The sequence below is a fragment of the Neofelis nebulosa genome, chromosome 15 (genome assembly GCF_028018385.1).
Source record: "Neofelis nebulosa isolate mNeoNeb1 chromosome 15, mNeoNeb1.pri, whole genome shotgun sequence".
Lineage (NCBI taxonomy): Eukaryota > Metazoa > Chordata > Mammalia > Carnivora > Felidae > Neofelis > Neofelis nebulosa.
Window position 1 is genome coordinate 75,124,620 of NC_080796.1, and position 20,903 is coordinate 75,145,522.

General features: G+C 62.2%; 1 protein-coding gene and 2 long non-coding RNA genes across 3 annotated transcripts; 1 reads left to right on the forward strand and 2 right to left on the reverse strand.

Moving 5' to 3' along the window:
* Positions 1-232: 232 nt before the first annotated feature.
* On the reverse strand, positions 233-5,086 carry LOC131495645 (uncharacterized). Its single transcript, XR_009254040.1, has 2 exons — positions 3,124-5,086; positions 233-1,317 (listed from the first exon to the last, which is right to left on the reverse strand). It is a non-coding gene; the product is annotated as an uncharacterized LOC131495645 (long non-coding RNA).
* Positions 5,087-5,197: 111 nt separating this feature from the next.
* UBE2Q1 (ubiquitin conjugating enzyme E2 Q1) lies at positions 5,198-14,231 on the forward strand. Its single transcript, XM_058700324.1, has 13 exons — positions 5,198-5,720; positions 7,826-7,930; positions 8,266-8,370; positions 8,910-8,960; positions 10,371-10,511; positions 11,665-11,749; positions 12,173-12,233; positions 12,380-12,470; positions 12,577-12,635; positions 12,723-12,771; positions 12,984-13,079; positions 13,269-13,335; positions 13,756-14,231. Exons 1-13 carry the CDS (start codon positions 5,394-5,396, stop codon positions 13,785-13,787), a joined length of 1,269 nt encoding a protein of 422 aa, XP_058556307.1. The 5' UTR covers positions 5,198-5,393; the 3' UTR covers positions 13,788-14,231.
* Positions 14,232-16,191: 1,960 nt separating this feature from the next.
* Positions 16,192-17,595, reverse strand: LOC131495391 (uncharacterized). The gene is made up of 2 exons (XR_009253923.1): positions 16,759-17,595; positions 16,192-16,613 (listed from the first exon to the last, which is right to left on the reverse strand). It is a non-coding gene; the product is annotated as an uncharacterized LOC131495391 (long non-coding RNA).
* Between the last annotated feature and the right edge of the window lie 3,308 nt (positions 17,596-20,903).

A 20,903-nucleotide genomic window follows, 5' to 3' on the forward strand; every position in this document is an offset into this window, starting at 1 on the left:
CGTTTTTTATTTATTTTTGGGACAGAGAGAGACAGAGCATGAACGGGGGAGGGGCAGAGAGAGAGGGAGACACAGAATCGGAAACAGGCTCCAGGCTCCGAGCCATCGGCCCAGAGCCTGACGCGGGGCTCGAACTCACGGACCGCAAGATCGTGACCTGGCTGAAGTCGGACGCTTAACCGACTGCGCCACCCAGGCGCCCCAGGAACCCTTTTCTCTTAGGAGGCACTGCAACGGATGTTATTTTCCTTTATTTAGGATATTTTAAATTTAAAAACTATTTATTTAAAAACTATTACCACAGTTATACATATTCACGAAGACCAACTGGAAAATACAAATTAGCAAAACAAAGTACAATAGAGATTCATAGTCCTACCTCCTAGAAAAATAATCGTTATCACTTTACATATAAATATCTAATATATCTGTATATTAAATGTATATAGTATATAATATGTATACAAATATGTACCTATCTATATAATAGATATCTGTACGGATATTATAGATCTCTAAATTTATATGTATTTAGATATTAGATACAAAATACATATAAATTATAAACATACAGTGACATTTTCGCAACACAAACACACCCATACGATCTCACCCAGGTAAAACAAAAGAACATTACCAATATCCAGAAGCCCCCATTACGTCCCCTGCCAGTCATCACTCCCTCCAGGATCTCCACAAGTCACATCATGGGGGGAGGAGAGTGGGGAGTGACTGTCACAGTTCTAGAACTCGACAGAGATCATGGGCACACAACACCATGAATGTACCGAATGCTGCTGGAATGCACACGGTAAAATGGCCAGAACAGTAAATTCTAGGTTACAGGTGTTTTTCCACAATTCAAACAGATGAAAGAAAAGTAACCCCTATTTTGACTTCTAATAGCATACGTTGACTTTGCCTACTAAACTTTACGTAAATGGAATCGTAATCTTTCGTGCATTTTTTTGGTTTTGGTTTTTTGTGAGAATCCTGGATGCTGTGAATGCAGATGTCACTCATTCAGCCCCGTTGCTGCCCTGTGCTCCACCGTGTGACTATGCCACCACGCGGTCATTCCACTGTCACGGAATCCAGGTTGTTTCCAGCTTTGTTAGCGATCAGCCCGGCACTGGGGTGGGTGGCTCCACGTGGATGGCTCAGTCGGTGAAGCATCGGATGCTTGATTTTGGCTCAGGTCATGATCTTGTGGTTCGTGGGTTCGAGCCCCGAATCGGCTCTGTGCTGACAGAGAGCAGCCTGCTTGGGATTCTCTCTCTCTGCCCCTCCCCCACTCGTGCTCACTCTCCAAATAAACTAAAAAAAAAAATGCAGGCATGAGCATCCTTGTTCACGTTTTTGCTGTACAAAAATAGGCATGTCTGTTGGGGTCCTAAGTAAATCACACACGTTACTTGCACTTTTTTAAAAAGGACCACATTTTAGGGGCGCCTGGGTGGCGCAGTCGGTTAAGCGTCCGACTTCAGCCAGGTCACGATCTCGCGGTCCGTGAGTTCGAGCCCCGCGTCAGGCTCTGGGCTGATGGCTCGGAGCCTGGAGCCTGTTTCCGATTCTGTGTCTCCCTCTCTCTCTGCCCCTCCCCCGTTCATGCTCTGTCTCTCTCTGTCCCAAAAATAAATTAAAAACGTTGAAAAAAAAAAAATTAAAAAAAAAAAAAAAAAAAAGGACCACACTGTAAATCTAGACTTGTCCCCTTCCTTTTTCGTTTACTCTTTCTCAAATACCTTGTGGCAACTATTTTTAACAGCTGCACATATTCCATTGCGGGTAAATTTGGGCACATTTCTTTAACAATCTCCAAGTCACGTTGCTGGATCAAGAATTTTTAAGTTTGCCGATTAATTATATATTGGTAAGCTGGCCTCCAGTAGGCTTGAGACTCAGGGTCGCCCCGGGGCCCCAGGCCAAAGCTCCAATGGCCAACACCTCTACAGTTGCCTCCGCCCCCTCCTCGTGCTCTCCCCTCTTCTCCCTTGCCTTTGTCCTCGACCTCCTTCCAGTTTGGGACCCAGTTCTTTCTGAACGGCTCCTACTCCCCCTAAGGAACTCGCCCTTCACACTCCTTCGTGGGAGTTGATCCTGACTAATGTCACCCTTCAAGGGCCTTACCCTTCTTGAACCACTGTGTTCATCACACTGCATTAGGTGCTGCGTCTGCTCCGGTTTACCCGATGCCCCGTGTTCCTCAGGGCGGAGCGAGACATGCCCAAAACATCGTCAAACGCGTAACAGCCGCCATGGAAGGGGCCTCCCTCGGCGCCAGGACTCACTGCACCCCCTGGTGCCCCTACAGTTCCTGGCAGACACATTTGTCGAGTCTGTGACCGAATGCTATGCTTCTGGGGCTCAAAGCAGAAACCGTGGGTTCTGCACCAAACAGGTGCGTCTGCTCACGCCAATAACACGAGCCCTTTTGGAGGAAAAACAAAAATCTCTACAATTCGTTTTTCAAAGAGCAGCCAGAGGGATCAAAATTTTAACATTTTAAGTCAGATCGTGCCCCTCCTAGCTTACAGTCTTCCACGGTTTCCCGCTGCGCTGAGTAAAACCCGAGCACTTCCGGTGGCCTCCACGATGCAGTCCCTGCTTCTGACCCTGGCCTCGTTTCCTACCCTCTCTCCTCCCACTAGACTCAAGGTACGCTGACCCTTCACTCCTCAAAAACCTTCGAAGTCCTTTACCACGTGCGCCTTCCTAAGCACTTCTCACACGTCGGGTCACTAGGTCTCCCGACAGCGTCATGGGGAGCCGTCACCACCTCCGATCTCCGTGCTACAGGAACAGAAGCCGGAGCAGAGAGGCTAACGGACTTGCCTGGTTAAGGTCCTTCCTGATCTTAAATTAAAGCCCAAGTTCCTAAACGGGGTTGCCAATATGTGCCAAGAATTGTCCGTGCCTACCTTGTATCACCCTAGACAAAGCCTTCCTTCCCCTCCTCCAACTTGCCACAGACCTACCACAAAACCTTTGCACAGGCCACCCCTCCTGCCTGGGACAGTGCCCAGTCCTCTCCTCCCTTACACAATCCTACCCGTCCTTCAGAATCGAGTGCGCCACTTGTCAGAGATGCACCTCTCCAGGCTTGTTCTTTGAGGCACTTACCAGAACTGCAATTTCACGACTGGCCGTGTAACAATTCATGGAAGTGTCAGACTTCCCACCGGGCTGAATGCACGGAAAAGGTGAGGGCTGGGTCTGTCCCATTCAATGCTGCATCCCGGTGCCTCACACATCGTGGGTGCCCGGTAAATATTTATCAATCCTCTCTAGTGAGGATCTAGTGAGTCAGCTCGCTTCAGATTCCACCTTTACCCTATCTGTTTCCCCCAACAGAAAGTAGGCTCGAGAGCAGGGCGTTTCCTTTTATTCACTCCTGTTTCCCCAGCACCCAAACGTTCACTAAATCAATGTAGCCATCACTTCCTTCCATTCCTTAATACCCGGGCCCTCCCCACGTCAGCACACCGGACAGGACTTCTCCGCGAGGGCGCCTCCAGCGAGAGCAGAGACGAGGAGCAGAGTTCTAGAGACAGAACACACAGACCTCACCTCATTGACCGCGACTCTTACTCCCTCACTGGAGTCTGTGCAACACTGTGAGACTGTCTCGTCATCTTATTTCCTTCTAATGAAAGCCCTTTTAGAAATATGGAACGCAGGGGGCACCTGGGTGGCTCTGCCGGTTAAGCTTCTGACTCTTGATCTCAGCCCGGGGCATGACCTCACAGTTCACGAGATCGAGCCCTGCGTCCAGCGCTGACGGCACGGAGCCCGCTTGGGATTCTCTCTCTCTCCGTCTTTGCCCCTCCCCTGCTGTCAGAATAAACAGTTTTAAAGTTTTTTTTTTTAATGAAAGTGAAATATGGAACTCAGGATTTTCCATATGGCCGCATCTGTGGGTATTTTGGGGGAAGGATCGGAGTCAAGTGGTGTGACCATCTCCTGAGAAGGCGTCAGAGAAAGGCAGAGTGGGACAGGCCAAGCACTCTGCTTACTGTGTGTCCTCAGGCAGCCACGCCTCTCCCCCACTCGCAAACCTGCTGGGGGTACTAGAAATACCTCTAAGACACCCTCAGGAAGTGCGAGTTCTCACCCCAGCGTTTTATGCTACCAGCTTGAACACAGACAAAAAGGGAACGTGCAGCTAACCCTTCAGGCTCCCCAAAGGAAGTCACTGGCCCCAGGAAGGGCAGAACTCGTCTCGATCACCGTTAAACACCCAGAGTCAACCGCCACAGATTGGGGAAACGAGGCGCCCAGCACCCGGCACCGGGGCGCACAGCCCGCTCCCAAGGACTCTCTTTCTAGTCCGGGGTGGGGAGGGGTGGGGAGGGGGAGGAAGGTGGCCAGGGGCCCAGGCGCGGGGTTGGCCCTCGGCGGAAGCCGGCCCGGGCCACCACCCCGCCCCCGCGCTGCTTGATCCTCGGCGACAGTGCCACCTAGCGAGGGCCAGGGCCACCGCGGCAGGCGGCGCCCACCACGGCTGGGCCAAGGGCCGTGGTCGGCCGGCCTCAGGCCCGCGGGCCACACCGGCGCTGCCCGGTGCCCGGCCCGCGAGGGAAGCCCACGCAGCCCCGCAGCCTCGTCTCCGCCCGCGGGGACTCACGAGGCGAAGGGTCAGGTACCGGCCGCGCGGCCTTAAGGGGCCAAGCACCGCACGGTGTCTCCCTCCGTCCTTTGGCGCAGGCCCTGTACGCACTGCCCCGCCCGGGGTCACCGCACGGACGAGGAAACTGAGGCTCACAGGGGCGGTGGCGAACCCAAGGTCACACGACCAGCTGGTGGCGGGGCGGGCACGAGCCTGCAAGCCCCGGGAGCCGCCGCATTCGCCGTGAGCCCCCAGGGGCGCAGAGGCGCGAGCCCCTCACTCTCTCTACACGCCGCCGCGGCTCAGGGACCCGGACAGGAAGCGAATCCCGCGCGAGGGGCCCCCTGGGAAGCACTCGGCGCCGGGGCACGTGACAGGGGAGCGCCGTCCGGGCCGACGCACGGGCGCGCGCACGGCGAGCGTCAGCGCGCGCGGAGGCGCCGACGGAGCCGGGCCCGAAGCCCCGGGTCACGTGTGCAGGGCAGCAGGCGAGCACAGGGGGGCGGGCGTGCGAGAGAGGTCACGTGAGGGAGGCCGGCGTCGCGCGGTCACGTGAGGGGCGGGGCGGGCCGCCGGAGCGGAGGGGGAGGGGCGCGCGGCTTCCGGCGGCTGGGGGCCGGCGAGCGGGGGGGCCCCGTCCCGGAGGCGGCGGCGGCGCCATCTTGGCGAAGGGGGGATCAGGAAGTGCGGACCGCGGCGGCGGCGGCGGCGGCGGCGGCGGCGGAGCCCGAGCGGAGGCCGGAGGCTCCCGGCCCGCCGGCCCCGGAGCGGAGCGGAGCGGAGGATGCAGCAGCCGCAGCCGCAGGGGCAGCAGCAGCCGGGGCCGGGGCAGCAGCTGGGGGGCCAGGGGGCGGCGCCGGGGGCCGGGGGCGGCCCGGGGGGGGGCCCGGGGCCGGGGCCCTGCCTGAGGCGGGAGCTGAAGCTGCTCGAGTCCATCTTCCACCGCGGCCACGAGCGCTTCCGCATTGCCAGCGCCTGCCTGGACGAGCTGAGCTGCGAGTTCCTGCTGGCCGGGGCCGGAGGGGCCGGGGCGGGGGCCGCGCCCGGACCGCATCTGCCCCCGCGGGGGTCGGTGCCCGGGGATCCCGTCCGCATCCACTGCAACATCACGGTGAGGACCCCTCCGCGCGCCCCTGCGCGGCCCCCTGTCAGGCACCCGGGATCGCCCCACACCGCACGGCTCTTTGCTCTCCGAGGACCGGGCAGGCCGAGTTCCCCCGCCCCCCCCCCCCCCCCCCCCCCCGCCTCGTCGGGGCCCGGCGCCTGCTCCGAGCGGGTCACACTCGCCGCCGCCGCTGGAGGTTGTGCACCCGGCGTCCGCCGCGCACCCCGACATATGGCGCCTCGACTGGCCCTTTCCACCGGCCCACATCCCGTGGGCCGTGATTTGGTCCCGCGCGGCTTTACCTGGCCACCTGCGGAGGCCCCTTCCTTCCCCTGCTGTCACTTTTGGGTTCCAGGCCTGTGCCCTGAGCTCAGCCGCGGGGACCCACCTGGCCTGGAACTCCACGTTTCCGTGATACCTCCTTGTCGGCAGTGCCTTTGACTTAGGACGTTGCCACCTGTGGGATCGCTGCCCAGGCACCTCTCCCGAAGCCCCCCTTTGCTCCCTGAATTTTTACTAAGGAGCAGTTCGCAGGTCACGGACTCTTCTCTGTTTTGGTCTCCCTTTTATTCTGGTGTAATCTCGAACTCTCCTCTTTTTGCCCCAGCTGGTAGCAGACCTCCTCTCTCCTGTTCCCTCGGAAATCTCCCCTTGCCATGGGTGGGTGCCTTTCCCAGCAACGATGGTGATGATTGAGGACGGCGCCCTTGATCCTGAGCAGCTACAGTCCCTTCTGTGCCCAGTGAACACCATCGCACACGAGGCTAAGCCAGGAGACATCCTGCAGGCCTCCTGCCCCATGTGTCCTCAGACCTCCCCTGAAGGGGGGCAGCGACTGAGGACTGGGAGTGCTCAGTGCTGCATGGCCTGGCACTTACCTGCTGGGACAGTAGTTAGGCAGCAGGGGGGCCAGCGCTTTACCCAGCAGGCTGTCTGCACCCTGGAGGGAGTAGTCAGGGGAAACACTGACCCGTGAATCGGGTGGTACTTGGGGGCCTGGTTTCCTATCCCTTTTCCTTCATTGAACCAGGTCAGGGTGCGGTGAGCCTCAGCCTGGGCTGGACGGTGCTCCCCCAAAGCGCATGTGTCCCATTTTTCCCCGTTTTTTTCCCCCACCTTTTTGCTACTAAAAAGTTGAGATTGGAGAACTGGGTGTGGTTGAGTCAGGTGAAGACTTGAGTATCTTTCATGATTGCTTCCCTCCAGCGTTTGAGGATTAGCGCTGTGACAGAGCTAAGACCCCTGCAGAAGCGGGTGGGGGGAGCCCCCTGAGTTGATTCTGTTCCCGAAAGGCAGGAATGCCCCCTTCTCTTCTAGCTGCCCATCTAGTTCCGTCTTTGTCCCCAGAAGGAAGCTAGGCTGCGAGGCTCTCAGTCCAATTCCTTGTGGCCCCCATAAAGGAGACTTGGCGAGAACTATGCCCCCAGTTTTGGGCAGAGGGGGGAGTCTGGTCAGGGTGCACTTGGTGCCTGGTCTCAGGAAGCCTGGGAATGTCAGCAGCGTGGGCTTCCTCCCCCCAGCCTGCCTCGTGGGGCCCTGCAGCCCGCGCCTGCTCGAGGGAGAGACGGGGGAGCTGGCCCGTCAGCGGTTCTGTGGGGAGTGACCGGGTCGGAGGCGTCTTCCTGCCACCCTTTTACTGTTGGGTTCTGGAGGCTCAGCCTAGCGTGTGGCTTTCCTTCTCCAGCTGAACCGAAAGTGACCGGCAGCCTTCGTTGTTTTCACGTCGGCGTGATTGTGACAAGGGGTCCCTTCCTGAAATCACCGTGGAACTCAAGGAGCAGAGGGCTGGAGGGCTCAGTGCCGGGTGTGGGACAGGCCGCCCGCAGCGCCGTGCGTGGGAAGCCTCCCTCCCCGCTGGTGGCGCGGCGGCGCTTCCCTGGCTCACTCCTGAGAAGAGGAAGGGTGTTCAGGCTGTTTGGAAAGGGTTCTCTCGGGGACTTGCTCTGCTCTGGGATTTGTTGGGAAGCTGGTGGGATGCCGACCTGCTGAGCTGGGCTTTTGTTGGGGGCGGAGGAGCAGAGGGACCAGAAACCTTGGGGGACGGGAGGCAGGCAAGGTCTGCTCTTCCCAGGGCTGCCGTGCTGACCACTCTCTCTTCTCTTTTCCCTCAGGAGTCCTACCCTGCTGTGCCCCCCATCTGGTCAGTGGAGTCCGATGACCCAAACTTGGCCGCTGTCTTGGAGAGGCTGGTGGACATAAAGAAAGGGAATACTCTGGTGAGGGGCCAGGTTGCCGGGCCGAGGCTGCCCTCTCCTCTTATGAGGCCCACATCATGGAGATGCCTCGTGAAAGGAGGTGTATTTGGGAAGGGGGCGGTACAGTACGTCCAATCCCTGGGGGCAGACTCCGGGGCAGGGGTGGGGGGCGGCTTACTAAAGCCGGAGGGAGAGCCTTGCACCAAACCCAGCCTTGGTCCAGGAAACTCCCACACACGTGGTCCGTGAGATCCAGAGAACCAGGTACCGGATCGGGGTTTAGGAGCTTGTCCACACACGGGTCCATAGTGGGGTGGGGATGAGGTGTCTGATGTCACCGCTGTCCCCTTTCCCAGCTCTTGCAGCATCTGAAGAAGATCATCTCCGACCTGTGTAAGCTGTACAACCTCCCTCAGCACCCAGATGTGGAGATGCTGGACCAGCCCCTGCCGGCCGAGCAGGTGAGCAGTCGGGGCTCTGGGCCCGGTGGATACCTGTTCGCGGAGACGTGCTTGCGGTAATTCCTCCGCACTTCCGGCCACTCCAGACACCTGCACGGGTCGCGACTCTTGGCCCTTGTCCTTCAGGTGGGGATGTAGGTAGATGGGCACTGGTGCCCCCAGAACTTCCCCAGGGGCAGCGAGCTCCGTGTTGAGAGGAGGGGGGAGTTTTTACCACCGGCGGTAGCAGTTGGTGGCCTTTGGGGACCCAGGCTGCTGGGGGAACCAACGGCTGGTGTGAGTCTAGAGACGATCGAGTCAAGGAGAGGCTCCTCGGACCGGGACGCGGGAGGTGGGTCGTGCGGCCACTGTCCTCTTAATGTGTGCATGTGGTAGGAGAAGGACGGGCCGGTAGTGAGGTCACTCCCTGGGCTGTGGCTCCATCCTGACCGGCTGGCGGCACGAGGCAGGGACACAGCCGCCAGACCCCGGGCTCCAGGGCGGAGGTCAGAGGCCACGTGCTTGAGGCTCTGATCGCTGTCTTTCCCTCCCGGCCGCAGTGCACACAGGAGGACGTGTCTTCCGAAGACGAAGACGAGGAGATGCCTGAGGTAGGGTTGCGCCCCGGGGCGGCACTGGCGGGAAGCTCTTTGTCAGCAGCACTGAGCACCCACTGTATACAGCGTTCCAATGTAGACCGGGGAGAGAAAGGACTGAGGACAGGTTTACTGGCCTAGAGGAGCAGCCGGTGTAGTGGGAGACAGGCCCCCCGCAAGCACCGAGGACAGCCAAGTGCTGAGGTCTTTAAGCCAAGTAGTCCACGAGGTCCCTTTAGGGGCCCTTGGAGTCAGACCCGGGCTCCCATCCTGTACCCAGCTGGGGAAGTGACTCCCCCAGCTGTGGTTTCCTTGTTTCCAAGGCAGCTTGTGACACCTAGTACGTATGAGTGTCGTGAGGGTGAAATGCGACGCCGCGTCTAAAATGCCCCACGTGGTCTCTGACGAATACTAAGTAACTTTGGTCCGTTCTCCAAAAACGTAGGCGCTTTTACAGAAAGTAACGTAGTGGTTAAGAACCCGAGCTTCAGAGCCACATGGAGTCCGACTCACGTCTTAGCTCAGCCGAGGGTCGTGCGGCTTTGGGCATGATGATAAACCTCGCTAGGCCTTAGCTTGCTCCTCTGTAAAACGGGAGTAACGGCGGAACAGCAGCACGGCGATTGTGGGACGTCAGCCGGGGCGTGTGGGGTCTGCGACAGCACCCGGCACGGGACAGGTGTTCGTGGATGTCCGCGGCTAGCGTCGGAATTAGGAGGTTAGTGGCAGCTGCGTTGTGCCAGGGCAAGGACGCCGCTCCGGTGACACTTCTGCTCCTGAGTAGCTCCGCTGGGACCTTAGACGCACGAAGGGCCGTCACACATCTCTCGGCCGCCGGCCTCTGCGCCGCCCCACGCACAGCGAGCTCCCTGCCCACCTGGGTTGGGGCGGAGGAGGGCCCAGTCCTCTTCCTGACCTCCTCCACCTCGTTCCCCTTGGCCTAGGCGCCTCCGCAGACCTGACCCGGGCCCCGCACCCACGGGGAGGGCAGGAGACTTGTGCCCCCGTCTGTACTACTCCTGGGAATCATAGTGACCCGGTGAGAAGTGAGTTCTGAGCCACGGTGTCAGGCCAGCGTCATTCCAGGACTACAGAGGGGCCGCTGTCATCAAGGGAGAGTGTCAGGGACAGCTGGAGCGGGGTCGGTCTTGGGGACAAGATGGCCGAGTCCCCACTTGCCTTCCTGGGTCCTGGCGGGGTCCTGCCGCCTGAGACCGACCAGGAGATTTTCCTGGTGGGGTGGGGCCGGGGCACTCTGGACCCGGAGCTGGCTGTGTCCCTCCGTCGGTCTGCTGGACCGACCATTGTCCTGTACCCTTTGACCCCGGCCAGGTGGGACCGGGAAGGCAGTGGCCCCTCTGCATAACCTGTGTTGGTTCTTTCCTCCCCACCCCACCCCCCCACCCCCGTCCCGTGCCCCCCTAGGACACGGAAGACCTAGACCACTATGAGATGAAAGAGGAGGAGCCGGCTGAGGGCAAGAAACCCGAAGACGACGGCATCGGAAAGGAAAACTTGGCCATACTAGAGAAGATCAAAAAGAACCAGAGGCAAGATTACCTGAATGTACGTGCCTCCCGGGGAGAGGCCGGGCCGAGGGGTTGGAGGGTCCTGGCCGGGAGGGAGGTGCGGGGAGAGGCCGGGCCGAGGGGTTGGAGGGTCCTGGCCGGAAGGGAGGTGTGGGGAGAGGCCGGGCCGAGGGGTTGGAGGGTCCTGGCCGGGAGGGGGGGCGGGGAGAGGCCGGGCCGAGGGGTTGGAGGGTCCTGGCCGGGAGGGGGGGGCGGGGAGAGGCCGGGCCGAGGGGTTGGAGGGTCCTGGCCGGGAGGGAGGTGTGGGGAGAGGCCGGGCCGAGGGGTTGGAGGGTCCTGGCCGGGAGGGAGGTGTGGGGAGAGGCCGGGCCGAGGGGTTGGAGGGTCCAGGCCGGGAGGGGGGGCGGGGAGAGGCCGGGCCGAGGGGTTGGAGGGTCCTGGCCGGGAGGGAGGTGTGGGGAGAGGCCGGGCCGAGGGGTTGGAGGGTCCTGGCCGGGAGGGGGGGCGGGGAGAGGCCGGGCCGAGGGGTTGGAGGGTCCAGGCCGGGAGGGGGGGGCGGGGAGAGGCCGGGCCGAGGGGTTGGAGGGTCCAGGCCGGGAGGGGGGACGGGGAGAGGCCGGGCCGAGGGGTTGGAGGGTCCAGGCCGGGAGGGGGGGCGGGGAGAGGCCAGGCCGAGAGGTTGGAGGGTCCAGGCCGGGAGGGGGGGCGGGGAGAGGCCGGGCCGAGGGGTTGGAGTGTCCTGGCCGGGAGAGGGGTGCAGGGAGAGGCCGGGCCGAGGGGTTGGAGGGTCCTGGCCGGGAGGGGGGGCGGGGAGAGGCCGGGCCGAGGGGTTGGAGGGTCCAGGCCGGGAGGGGGGGCGGGGAGAGGCCGGGCCGAGAGGTTGGAGGGTCCAGGCCGGGAGGGGGGGCGGGGAGAGGCCGGGCCGAGAGGTTGGAGGGTCCAGGCCGGGAGGGGGGGCGGGGAGAGGCCGGGCCGAGGGGTTGGAGTGTCCTGGCCGGGAGAGGGGTGCAGGGAGAGGCCGGGCCGGGGGGTTGGAGGGTCCTGGCCGGGAGGGGGGGCATCTGCGGGGCATCCGTGTCGGGAGCAGGCCCCTTCTCCAGTGGGCTGATCCAGGGCGCCTGCCGGGCCGCCCCCCTGTCGCGCGCGCCCTCCACTCAGGGGCACGGATGTTTGTGTCCTGTTCCTCCCAGGGGGCGGTGTCTGGCTCGGTGCAGGCCACTGACCGGCTGATGAAGGAGCTCAGGGATATCTACCGGTCACAGAGTTTCAAAGGCGGTGAGTGCGGGGCGCCGGGGGGCATCTGAATCTTGATTTTGGCTCAGGTCACCACCTCATGGTTCGTGGGTTTGAGCCCCATGTCGGGCTCTGCACTGACAGTGTGGAGCCTGCTTGGGATTCTCTCTCTCTCTCTCTCTCTCTCTCTCTCTCTCTCTGTCTCTGCTCTTCTCAGACTCGTGCACGGGTACTTTTTGTCGCTCTCAAAATAAACTTAAAAAAAAAAGTCCTGGGATACGTGAACATTTACAAACTTTTCAGTCTAAGAATACAGCTTCTCAAGCCATTGGCTTAGACTGGGTGTTTGTCCATCGGGGTGAACCTGGAGTCTTTGATCTGTGTTCTGTCGGGCCGGGAGGGGTTCTGCATCGGGGACCGTCCCCCAACCATCCTGACCGCCCCTGTCGTCTTCCCTCCTTCCAGGAAACTATGCAGTTGAACTCGTGAATGACAGTCTGTACGATTGGAACGTCAAACTCCTCAAGTGCGTGGGGTCTGGGCAGCCAGTGGGGGGGGGGGGGGGGCGGGGGCATCTCTGGGGTGCGGAGGGGCTCACCCCTGAGCTGCCAGCGGTTGGCCGGGAGAGCGGGAGCCGGGACCAGGGGTCTGAGCCCAGGCTTGTTGCCTCAGAGTCGACCAGGACAGCGCTTTGCACAATGATCTCCAGATCCTCAAAGAGAAAGAAGGAGCCGACTTCATTCTACTTAACTTTTCTTTCAAAGTAAGGCTTCTGTTTGTGCGGCTCCCCCCGAGCCAGGCTCCTTCCCTGCCCCGCAGAGGGTGGTCCTGCAGGCACTGGCCCCTCTGATTTCTCTCTTTCCTCTCAGGACAACTTCCCCTTTGACCCGCCATTTGTCAGGGTCGTGTCCCCGGTCCTCTCCGGAGGGTGAGTGGCTGCTCGGCGGGGGCGGAGGGTGGGGAAGGGGTGCGGAGCTCTTGACGGGCAAGCCGCCGACTCACCTCCCCCCTGCAGGTACGTTCTGGGTGGAGGCGCCATCTGCATGGAGCTTCTCACCAAGCAGGTGAGCCTGCGCCCCGCGGTGGCCCGGGAGGGGCTGTGCTGACCGCGGCGCACGCTTGACTTCGGGTGACAGGCAGGGCTTGCACCCGCGACCCACACGGACAGCCGAGGGCTGGCTCCGGGGCGCCCCCGCCGGTGGAGGGGGGCGGTGTCAGGCGGCAGGGCCCTTCGGACACCCTCCTGACCCGCGCGCTGCGGTGCCCCCGTCCCCAGGGCTGGAGCAGCGCCTACTCCATAGAGTCTGTGATCATGCAGATCAGTGCCACGCTGGTGAAGGGGAAGGCGCGAGTGCAGTTCGGAGCCAACAAAGTAAGCGGCCCGGCCCCGGCCGCTTGCGCCCAGGGCCGGGGGCCGGGGGCCTCCGGGGGGAGGGTGGTGGGGCTGTGGTCCCCGGGCAGAGGGTCCTCGGGCGGGAGCCGGGGTGTCTGGGGGGCGGCTGTGGAAGGTGGCGGCCGTCGGGCCGTGGCCGGCCGTGCTGACAGTGGCGTCCTGTCCCAGTCCCAGTACAGCCTGACGAGAGCACAGCAGTCCTACAAGTCCCTGGTGCAGATCCACGAGAAGAACGGTGAGGCCCGGGCCCGGGGGTCGCACTTCCCGCCACAGCCAGGACCCCTTCCTTGGGTTTCTAAGCCTTTACCGCCCATCCCACGGCGCCTGCCCCCGTCCCGCTGTTCCCCCCCACTCCCCCCATTCTCCGGAGAAGGGCCCGAGGGGGTAGCGTCCACACCCCTGCCCCGGAGAAGCACCGCCCGCCCAGCGCACAGGTGCAGGCCCTCCTGACCACCCTTCCAGAATGCACATCTCACTGGGTCATCTCAGATCGGGCGCCTCGTTCTCCCCGTCTTCGTGGCCTCCAGTGGGCAGTTTCCCAGCTCCCCGACACCACCTGCGTCCCGATGACCCCGGAGGTGCCCTCCCTCGGTATTGGGGCCGGGTGGGGGGCTGGGGCCTCCACCCGGTGACTGTCCCCTCGCTTTCTCTCCAGGCTGGTACACACCCCCGAAGGAAGATGGCTAAGCCCGGGGAGCCGCCCTCCTCCTCCCCAGGCGCCACTGGACCAATTTACCTTTGAATGCTGTGTTCGGATCTCACGCCGCCTCCGTGGTCCCTCCCTCACTTTTCCCGGACGTGACATAGCTCTGCCTCTCGCGGGACAATGACGGCTATTGTAGGCGCTAAGGGAAAACAGAACTGTCAAGTACTCAAGACTGACTTACAGACCAACCAACCACCTGGCTGGAACCCCTGCTAGCAGGCACTCTTATAAAAGAAACTTTCGAGCCTCCTTATATTGCTGGAAACTCAGCTGTGCTCCAGACTAGAGCCTCCTTACCTATGCTATGGATTTTTAATTTATTTTCTCTTATTTCATGTACACTGCTTTTTTTGGTTACAGTGTATGATGGATGTGTATGAAAAAAATGTATCTTTGGGAAAACAATTACAGTTTGTTAATTTGAAGATGCTGGTCTTGACTCCTCTTTTTCTTCCCGCCTCCTGCCCCCCCCCCCCCCCCCCCCCCCCCCCCCCGTGCCTCCCTGGCAGTCGGGGAGGGGCTGGGCCCAGCCGGCTGGGGGAGAGGCTGGAGCACTGGGTTCGTCCCCAGGTCTCTGCCCGCGGCCACCAGCACTTGCCATCCCCCACCCCACCCCCCCCCACCCCCCCCCCCGTGAAACGCGAAGCCCAGCATAGCTGCTAAACCGCAGCGGAACCAGCCGCAATGATGACCTTGATTCTTAGGACTTTTCTTCCCTAGTCGCAGATGTTTCCAAATTTCTAAGAAAAAGATAGATTTTAGAGGCCGCTTCAGAGAATTGCTTCTACATGAATCGAGGGGGTGGGGGACGAGGCCCTCCCTGGGGAAGGTGGCTTCGACCAGCTCCCAGTGACTGCGGATGCCCCCTCGCTCCAGCCTCCCGCCTCATCTGGGCTCAGCCCGGAAGCACGTCGTCTGGCCCGGAGAATCCGGGTTCTCTGAAGCCGCTCGCCTAACGGGTCCTGCTGGAAGGGTTAGCTTCAGGGGCTCGCTCTGTACCCGGGTTCCCCCCCCCCGGGCTCTGGACACTGCTGGTCCGGGGCGTGGGGTCGGGGGGAGACCTGCCTCTGGCCCGGCTCACACACCCTCACCTGGGGGCTGCGGCGGCCTCTGCGGACCCCTCTGCCTGCAGACTGGGGCCGGGCCGGGCGAGGCTAGAGCAGCTGCTAGTGTTAGGAAGCCCGGAGCCAGGACGCCACCTGCGAACCTGCCAGCACCCCGCCCTGCCGCGTGGGGGACCCGGCCGGTCTCCGTTTCCTCGCACAGATTCGAAGTCCCGCCGCGGCTGGACAGCTGCCCACGCCGCCCGGGGCTGCGCTGACTGCCCACGCCCACCTGATCTGGGTGCTGACAGACGCGGAGGGGCTCCCCCAGGGTGGGAGGGGGGCGGGGAGAGACCCGCCAGAGAGCGGCGGAACTTACACCAGCCCTGAGCGGGGTGTAGACTGTTTTTAGTAACGTGTGCTGTGAGCTGTCCTCTGTATAATGAATTTTGTAATGTATTTTTCTCACCTACCAAAGGATGAAACAAAATTATTTAAATAGTTTGGCTCTAATAAAACTAATTACGTTTTTATTTGTAAATATTTATTTAAACAATGTCTGCACCCAACCTGGGGCTGGAAGTTACAACCCTAGGATCAAGAGTCACCTGCTCCACCAGCCACGGGCCCCACTAATAAAATTATTTATCTTTTTTAAGTCTGTTTATTTTAGGAGAAAGAGTGTAAGCACAAGCAGGGGAGGGGCAGACAGAGAATCCCAAACAGGCTCCATGCTTTCAACAAAAAAGAATCGACACGGGGCTCAAACCCACAAACCATGACCTTGTGACCTGGGCAGAAATCAAGAGCCGGATGCTTAACGGACTGAGCCACCCAGGCGCCTCACTAATGAAATTACTTGAACAGCACAGGGGCGCCTGGGTGGCTCAGTCCGACTCTTGATCTCAGCTCAGGTCTGGGCCTCAGGGTCATGAGTTCAAGCCCTGCACCGAGCTCCACGCTGGGCATGGAACCTGCTTAAGATCTTTTAAAAATAAAAAGAAAGGAACAGAGGGGTCCATGTTCCCTGACATGAGGGGGAGCGCCAGCTCTGGTGAGCGGAGACCAACTCGAAGGGAGCCCTCCACCTTTCCGCTCAAACTCCACTCCCCCTTCCTGACCTTGAGTCGAGGGCTCTCTTGAAGCTGCAAAGCATAGAAGAGAAACGAGGCTGTAACATCCTGAGCATGGAACGCCCAGGGCTCTTCTCTGCACCAGGACAAACGAGCTGCTCAGGACGGCGGGGTTCCGGGGGGCCACAGGGGGCAGGCACACCACAGCGGCTCTGGTCTCACGGGGCAGGGCCGGGGACGGTGGCCACACAGAAGGATCAACACCCAGATTCACGAAACATGCCGGCATTTATTCGAGGTGACCGCTCGGCGCTGAAGTGCTCCCCGATCCCACCCGGGAAGGCCAGGAAGACCCAACGCCGGGCCCCTCCGTTCCTCAGAACCACAGGGCAACAACGCCCGTCCTGTCATGCTCCAGGTGCACAGAGGAGGCGTGGGGAGGGCCCGCCGGCTGCCTCAGGCTTCAACCTCACGGAGGCTCCAGACACAGGACACACGGAGACGTCTGCCTCTTCTGAGGGGTGAGCTGGGGGCCAGGCCACGTGCGAGTGGCAGCAGCTGTGGGTGCCGGGACCTCTTCGTCCCAAGGTCTCCAGAGTGCAACGCGTCTGAGGACGGGGCAGGCAGACTGGGACGGGGAGGGCGCACGGTGGCCGTGTCATTTAAACTCTCCGAACATCAGGATGCCCGACTGGAAGAGAGAGAGTCGGTCTTCGTGGAAAGGAAGGACCGCCCGGCCTGTCCACCCAACCCCTGGAGAAGTTCAGTTTGTTTCTTTAGGGGAAATGCCAGGTGACGGTGCGGCACGGGAGGGCGCACAGACACAGGGCAGGTACCTCCAAATTCAAAACACCAGTGACGGACCGCCTGGTCCGAACTCAAAATGCCTGCAGAACACAACAAGGGCACCTTGGTGGCACCAGGTCGGGTCATGGAGAAGGAAGGGGAGGCTGCGGTGGCTGCGAGGACATTGGGTGGGGGGGGCTCCTGCTACAGGGCCCGGAGAAGATTGCTGGGGGCCGGGGGGGACCATAAAGAAAGAGCATGTAAAAGTAGGTCTATTATCGTCGCTAAAATTATTGCCGGGATCTGGGATTTTACATCGTCCGGTGGGAAATCCTGGGGACAGAAGACCGTGTTTGTTCAACTCTGCTCTTGGAGTTCTGGCACCAGGGTGGACGCTGGAAGGCAGGGAAGCTTTCACCAAGTGGGGCGGGCGAGCGAGGGCGCTTGCCAGAAACCCACCCTCTGGGAGCCCTTCCCCCACTCAGAGCCCGCCCACCCGCGCCCAACCCCGGGCCTCCCGTGTGTGTAAACTGGCCTCACGGAGGGGACCTCGGGTCTGTCCCCAGCTGTGCTGTTTCGTTTTTACGAAAGTGAGGAAGTTCCTTTCACCTTTCTGAGCCTTATTCTCCTCATCCTTAAAGGGGGACATCGTACACCTGCCGTCCTGGGCCTGTGACTCCCCAGCCTGGGCAGCAGGGGCCCTGTGCATGCAGTGACCCGAGACGACCTCTGGGTGGAGCCCACGCCCCAGGGGCACAGCCGCCGAGGCCCCCTGGCCGCTGCTCTTGGGGGAGCACCTCTCCATCCTCCTTCCCGGTCCTTCTTCACCTCCGCTTCCCCTCCTGAACCACCCCCCCCCCAGCATTCTCTCCCCCGTTCACACTGCATCTAACCCGACCCCGACCCCGACCTCGACAGAAGCACAAAGACAAAGGCCGAGAAGAGGCATCTCCATCCCGAGGGTGTGGAAACCGAGGCCCGACAGGTGTCTGGACCTAAAGAAACCACGCGTCAGGAGACCCCGTGTCCGGTGCTCACCTCTCGTGGCTTTCAGATTCTACTTTTCCTCTGAACAGAACCCTTTCCCGGGGAAATCAACACACATGAACCAGACAAAAGCTGAGCAGCTCTGGCAAAAGTTGGTGGGGGGGGGCGCCTCTGTGCCCACAAGCAGGCCCTGCGGTCCCTCTCAGGCGCCCAGCAAATATGCCAGGGGCAGATCCAGAAATTGGGGTGAGATCACAGAAGACACCCCGAAAGGCACCCAGAGGCCCCGGCCCCCCTCAGCTGCCCCCTGGTCTCCTGGTCACCCCCCAGCTCCCCTCGGCTGCCCCCTGGTCACCCCCGGCTGCCCCTCAGCTGCCCCCTGGTCTCACCCCTGGTCGCCCTCGGCTGCCCCTCAGCTGCCCCCTGGTCTCCTGGTCACCCCCCAGCTCCCCTCAGCTGCCCCCTGGTCTCACCCCTGGTCGCTTCCGGCTGCCCCTCAGCTGCCCCCTGGTCTCCTGGTCACCCCCCAGCTCCCCTCAGCTGCCCCCTGGTCACCCCCAGCCGCCCCTCAGATGTCCCTTGGTTGCCCCCTGGCTGCCCTCCGGCCGCCCCCTCCCCGGCCATCCTGCTGAGGCCCCTTGCATCTCAGGAGGGTGGCGGGAGGCTCACCTTTGTCCAGCATGAATGGCTGAGTCAGAGGGGGGATGGCCCTGAAGTTGTCACTGTCCAGGCCGCACAGGGACCGCACGGGGAGGGTGGCCGACCGGCCAAGGTCGACGAACATGACCACAGCCCAGGCGCCCACCCCGTCCAGCACCCAGCACCTGGCCGAGGGAGGGACGGGCGAGGGGAGAGTGTTCAGCCACCACGGCGGCCCTCGACGGGGGGGCTGGAGGTCAGGGCTAGGAGCACCTTCCCCAGCCGCGAAGCGTGTCAGCAGAGGGACCTCGAGAGGACGCGGCAGTGGAGAAGCCAGAGTCCAGGGAGGAGGAAGGAGCCCCAGGGCGCTCGCCCGACCCTGCCTGGCTCACACCTGTCCCGGGCCGCCCCGAGCCCCCGAGGTGGCACTGGGCCGCACGGCGGAGTCAGGCAGGGCCAGCGCGTGGAACAGTGTCTGCGTGTTCAGGCGCCAGACCCGCAGGCGGCACGAGGGACACACGCATGTGTGGACGCCACCCCTCCGCCAGCACGGCTCGTCCGCCCCGCGCGACCGAGGACGAGCAGGGAGAACCGGCAGCACGCCCTCCCCGGCGAGGCCCCGCAGCCCGAGGGGGCGGCCAGCAAGCCCAGCCGAAGGGGGTCCGAGGGACGATACGGGTCACCAGCAGCCCCACCTCCCCTCCCCTCCGACGTGGCTATGGCGGCCGGCCAGCCCCGGTCCCAGAAGCATCCCCCCTCGGCAGCAGGGCGAGGAAGGAAGGAGCCTCTGGGGCAAGAGCCGGAGCAAAGGGCGGGAGGGTGGGGTCTCCGCCAGCAGGAGCTCCCCACCCCCCTCCACCCCCGCATGACAGACAAGTGCCCGACGCCGAGCAAGACAGCGCCGTGCTGGGGGCACGCCAGGCGACGGAGAGGGCCACGGCGACTCCCCGTGACCCAGGACACAGTCCTCGCCCCCAGGCACTGCCCCCCGTGTTCAGGCGCACCCCAAACCTCCCGCCACTCCGCCAACCACCGCCTCAGCCACGCGTGCTCAGCAAGCTTCGGAAAGCCTGCCAACCACTCATCCCACGGCGTTTCCAGTCGCACTCTGGCGTCCCCGCCCGGGGACCCACACCCACCACGCCGGCCACAGGCCACCACCGCACAGAGCGGGGGACGGCCTCAGAGCCCCGATCTGCTGGCAGAGTTCCTGCAAACGGCCCCCACCCCTGCCCCACCTGCCAGGGGCCAAGCGACGTCCAGTCACATCTCCCTCGGGGTGGCGCCGCATCCCGGCGTACCTCATCTCCACGGGAGCCGCGTACAAGGCTGCCCCCCAGGTCCCGGTCGCCCAGGGGTCACGAGGAGCCTTACGAGTGAGCTGGGTACAAGCTGGAAAGCAGACGGTGGAGTCCTGCAGGCCCCAGGACCATCGCTCGACCACCGCACCCCTGCCCCCCTCAGACGCCGGCCCTGCCCTCGGAGGCGGAATGACGTGGCGGGTGAAAGTACTCTGTCCACACCTCGGCCTCCGGACCCTCAGCCGCGTGCGTCCCTCTCTGGATGGGTCTCCGCAACCCAGAAAGCACCCAAGGGGAATAGGAAGGGATTCCTCCTACACTGGCACAAGCTGGGGGGGCTGCTGGGGTGGGGAGGTCGGGAGCTGCAAAGACATATCCTGGGCACAGAGCGCGGCTGGGATCTCACGGGAGGTCCTGGCCAGTCCTCGAGCAGAAGCTTTGTCCAAAACCTAGAAAGAGAAAACGTACCGCTCAGTGTTTATTTCACTCCGGCCAGACCTGGAGACAGAAGGCATCGATGGCATCTGACTTTGGGGCTCCCCCACATTCGTTCACGCTAGGACCCTGAGCCGACCCAAGGAAGGGCATCCAGACACAGGGAGGTGGGGAGGGCAGCGGCCGGGAGGGCTCCACCGGGGTCACAGGATCCGGGACCGTGGAGGGAGAGGGTCACGCTGGAGGCCAGCTGGTGCAGAGAGAGGCCGGGCGCCCCTCCTCTCACCGCAGCCCTGCGCCCCCCAAGCCGCGCTGGCGTCTCCGGCCCCGGGCAAGCCCACGAGCTGACCGCTGCCAGGGAACGCAAACGGCCACTGTCCCTAACGGCCACAATGCCACAATCCCGCCAGACGTTTACTTCCTTCTCTCCAGACGGACACCCCTCACCCACTCCCCTGTCCTCAAACTCACAACACGCCCCACTCGACCTCTGATGCAGTAAAATACACCGCAGACCCCGCGTGTGGGTGTCCGACCCGAGTCACCGTCGCGGACTCTGCTCAGACGGGGAGGTAACCGCCACACGGGACGATGCTCAGCCTGTCAATGTCAGGAAATGTGTCACCACCCACCTACTGGCCCAGGCCAGACTCCCCTCTCTCCCCAGCTCCGGAAGTCAAATCCATCCGCAAGCCAAGCCAGCAATTGCTCCAGAGCACACAGAGCTCGCAGACCCCCCTCTGCCCGCGCCCCCCCCAGGACACCAGCAGCGGCACCCATGGCGGCGGCCCCCCCTCCCCCACCCAGGACCCCAGCAGCGGCACCCATCGCGG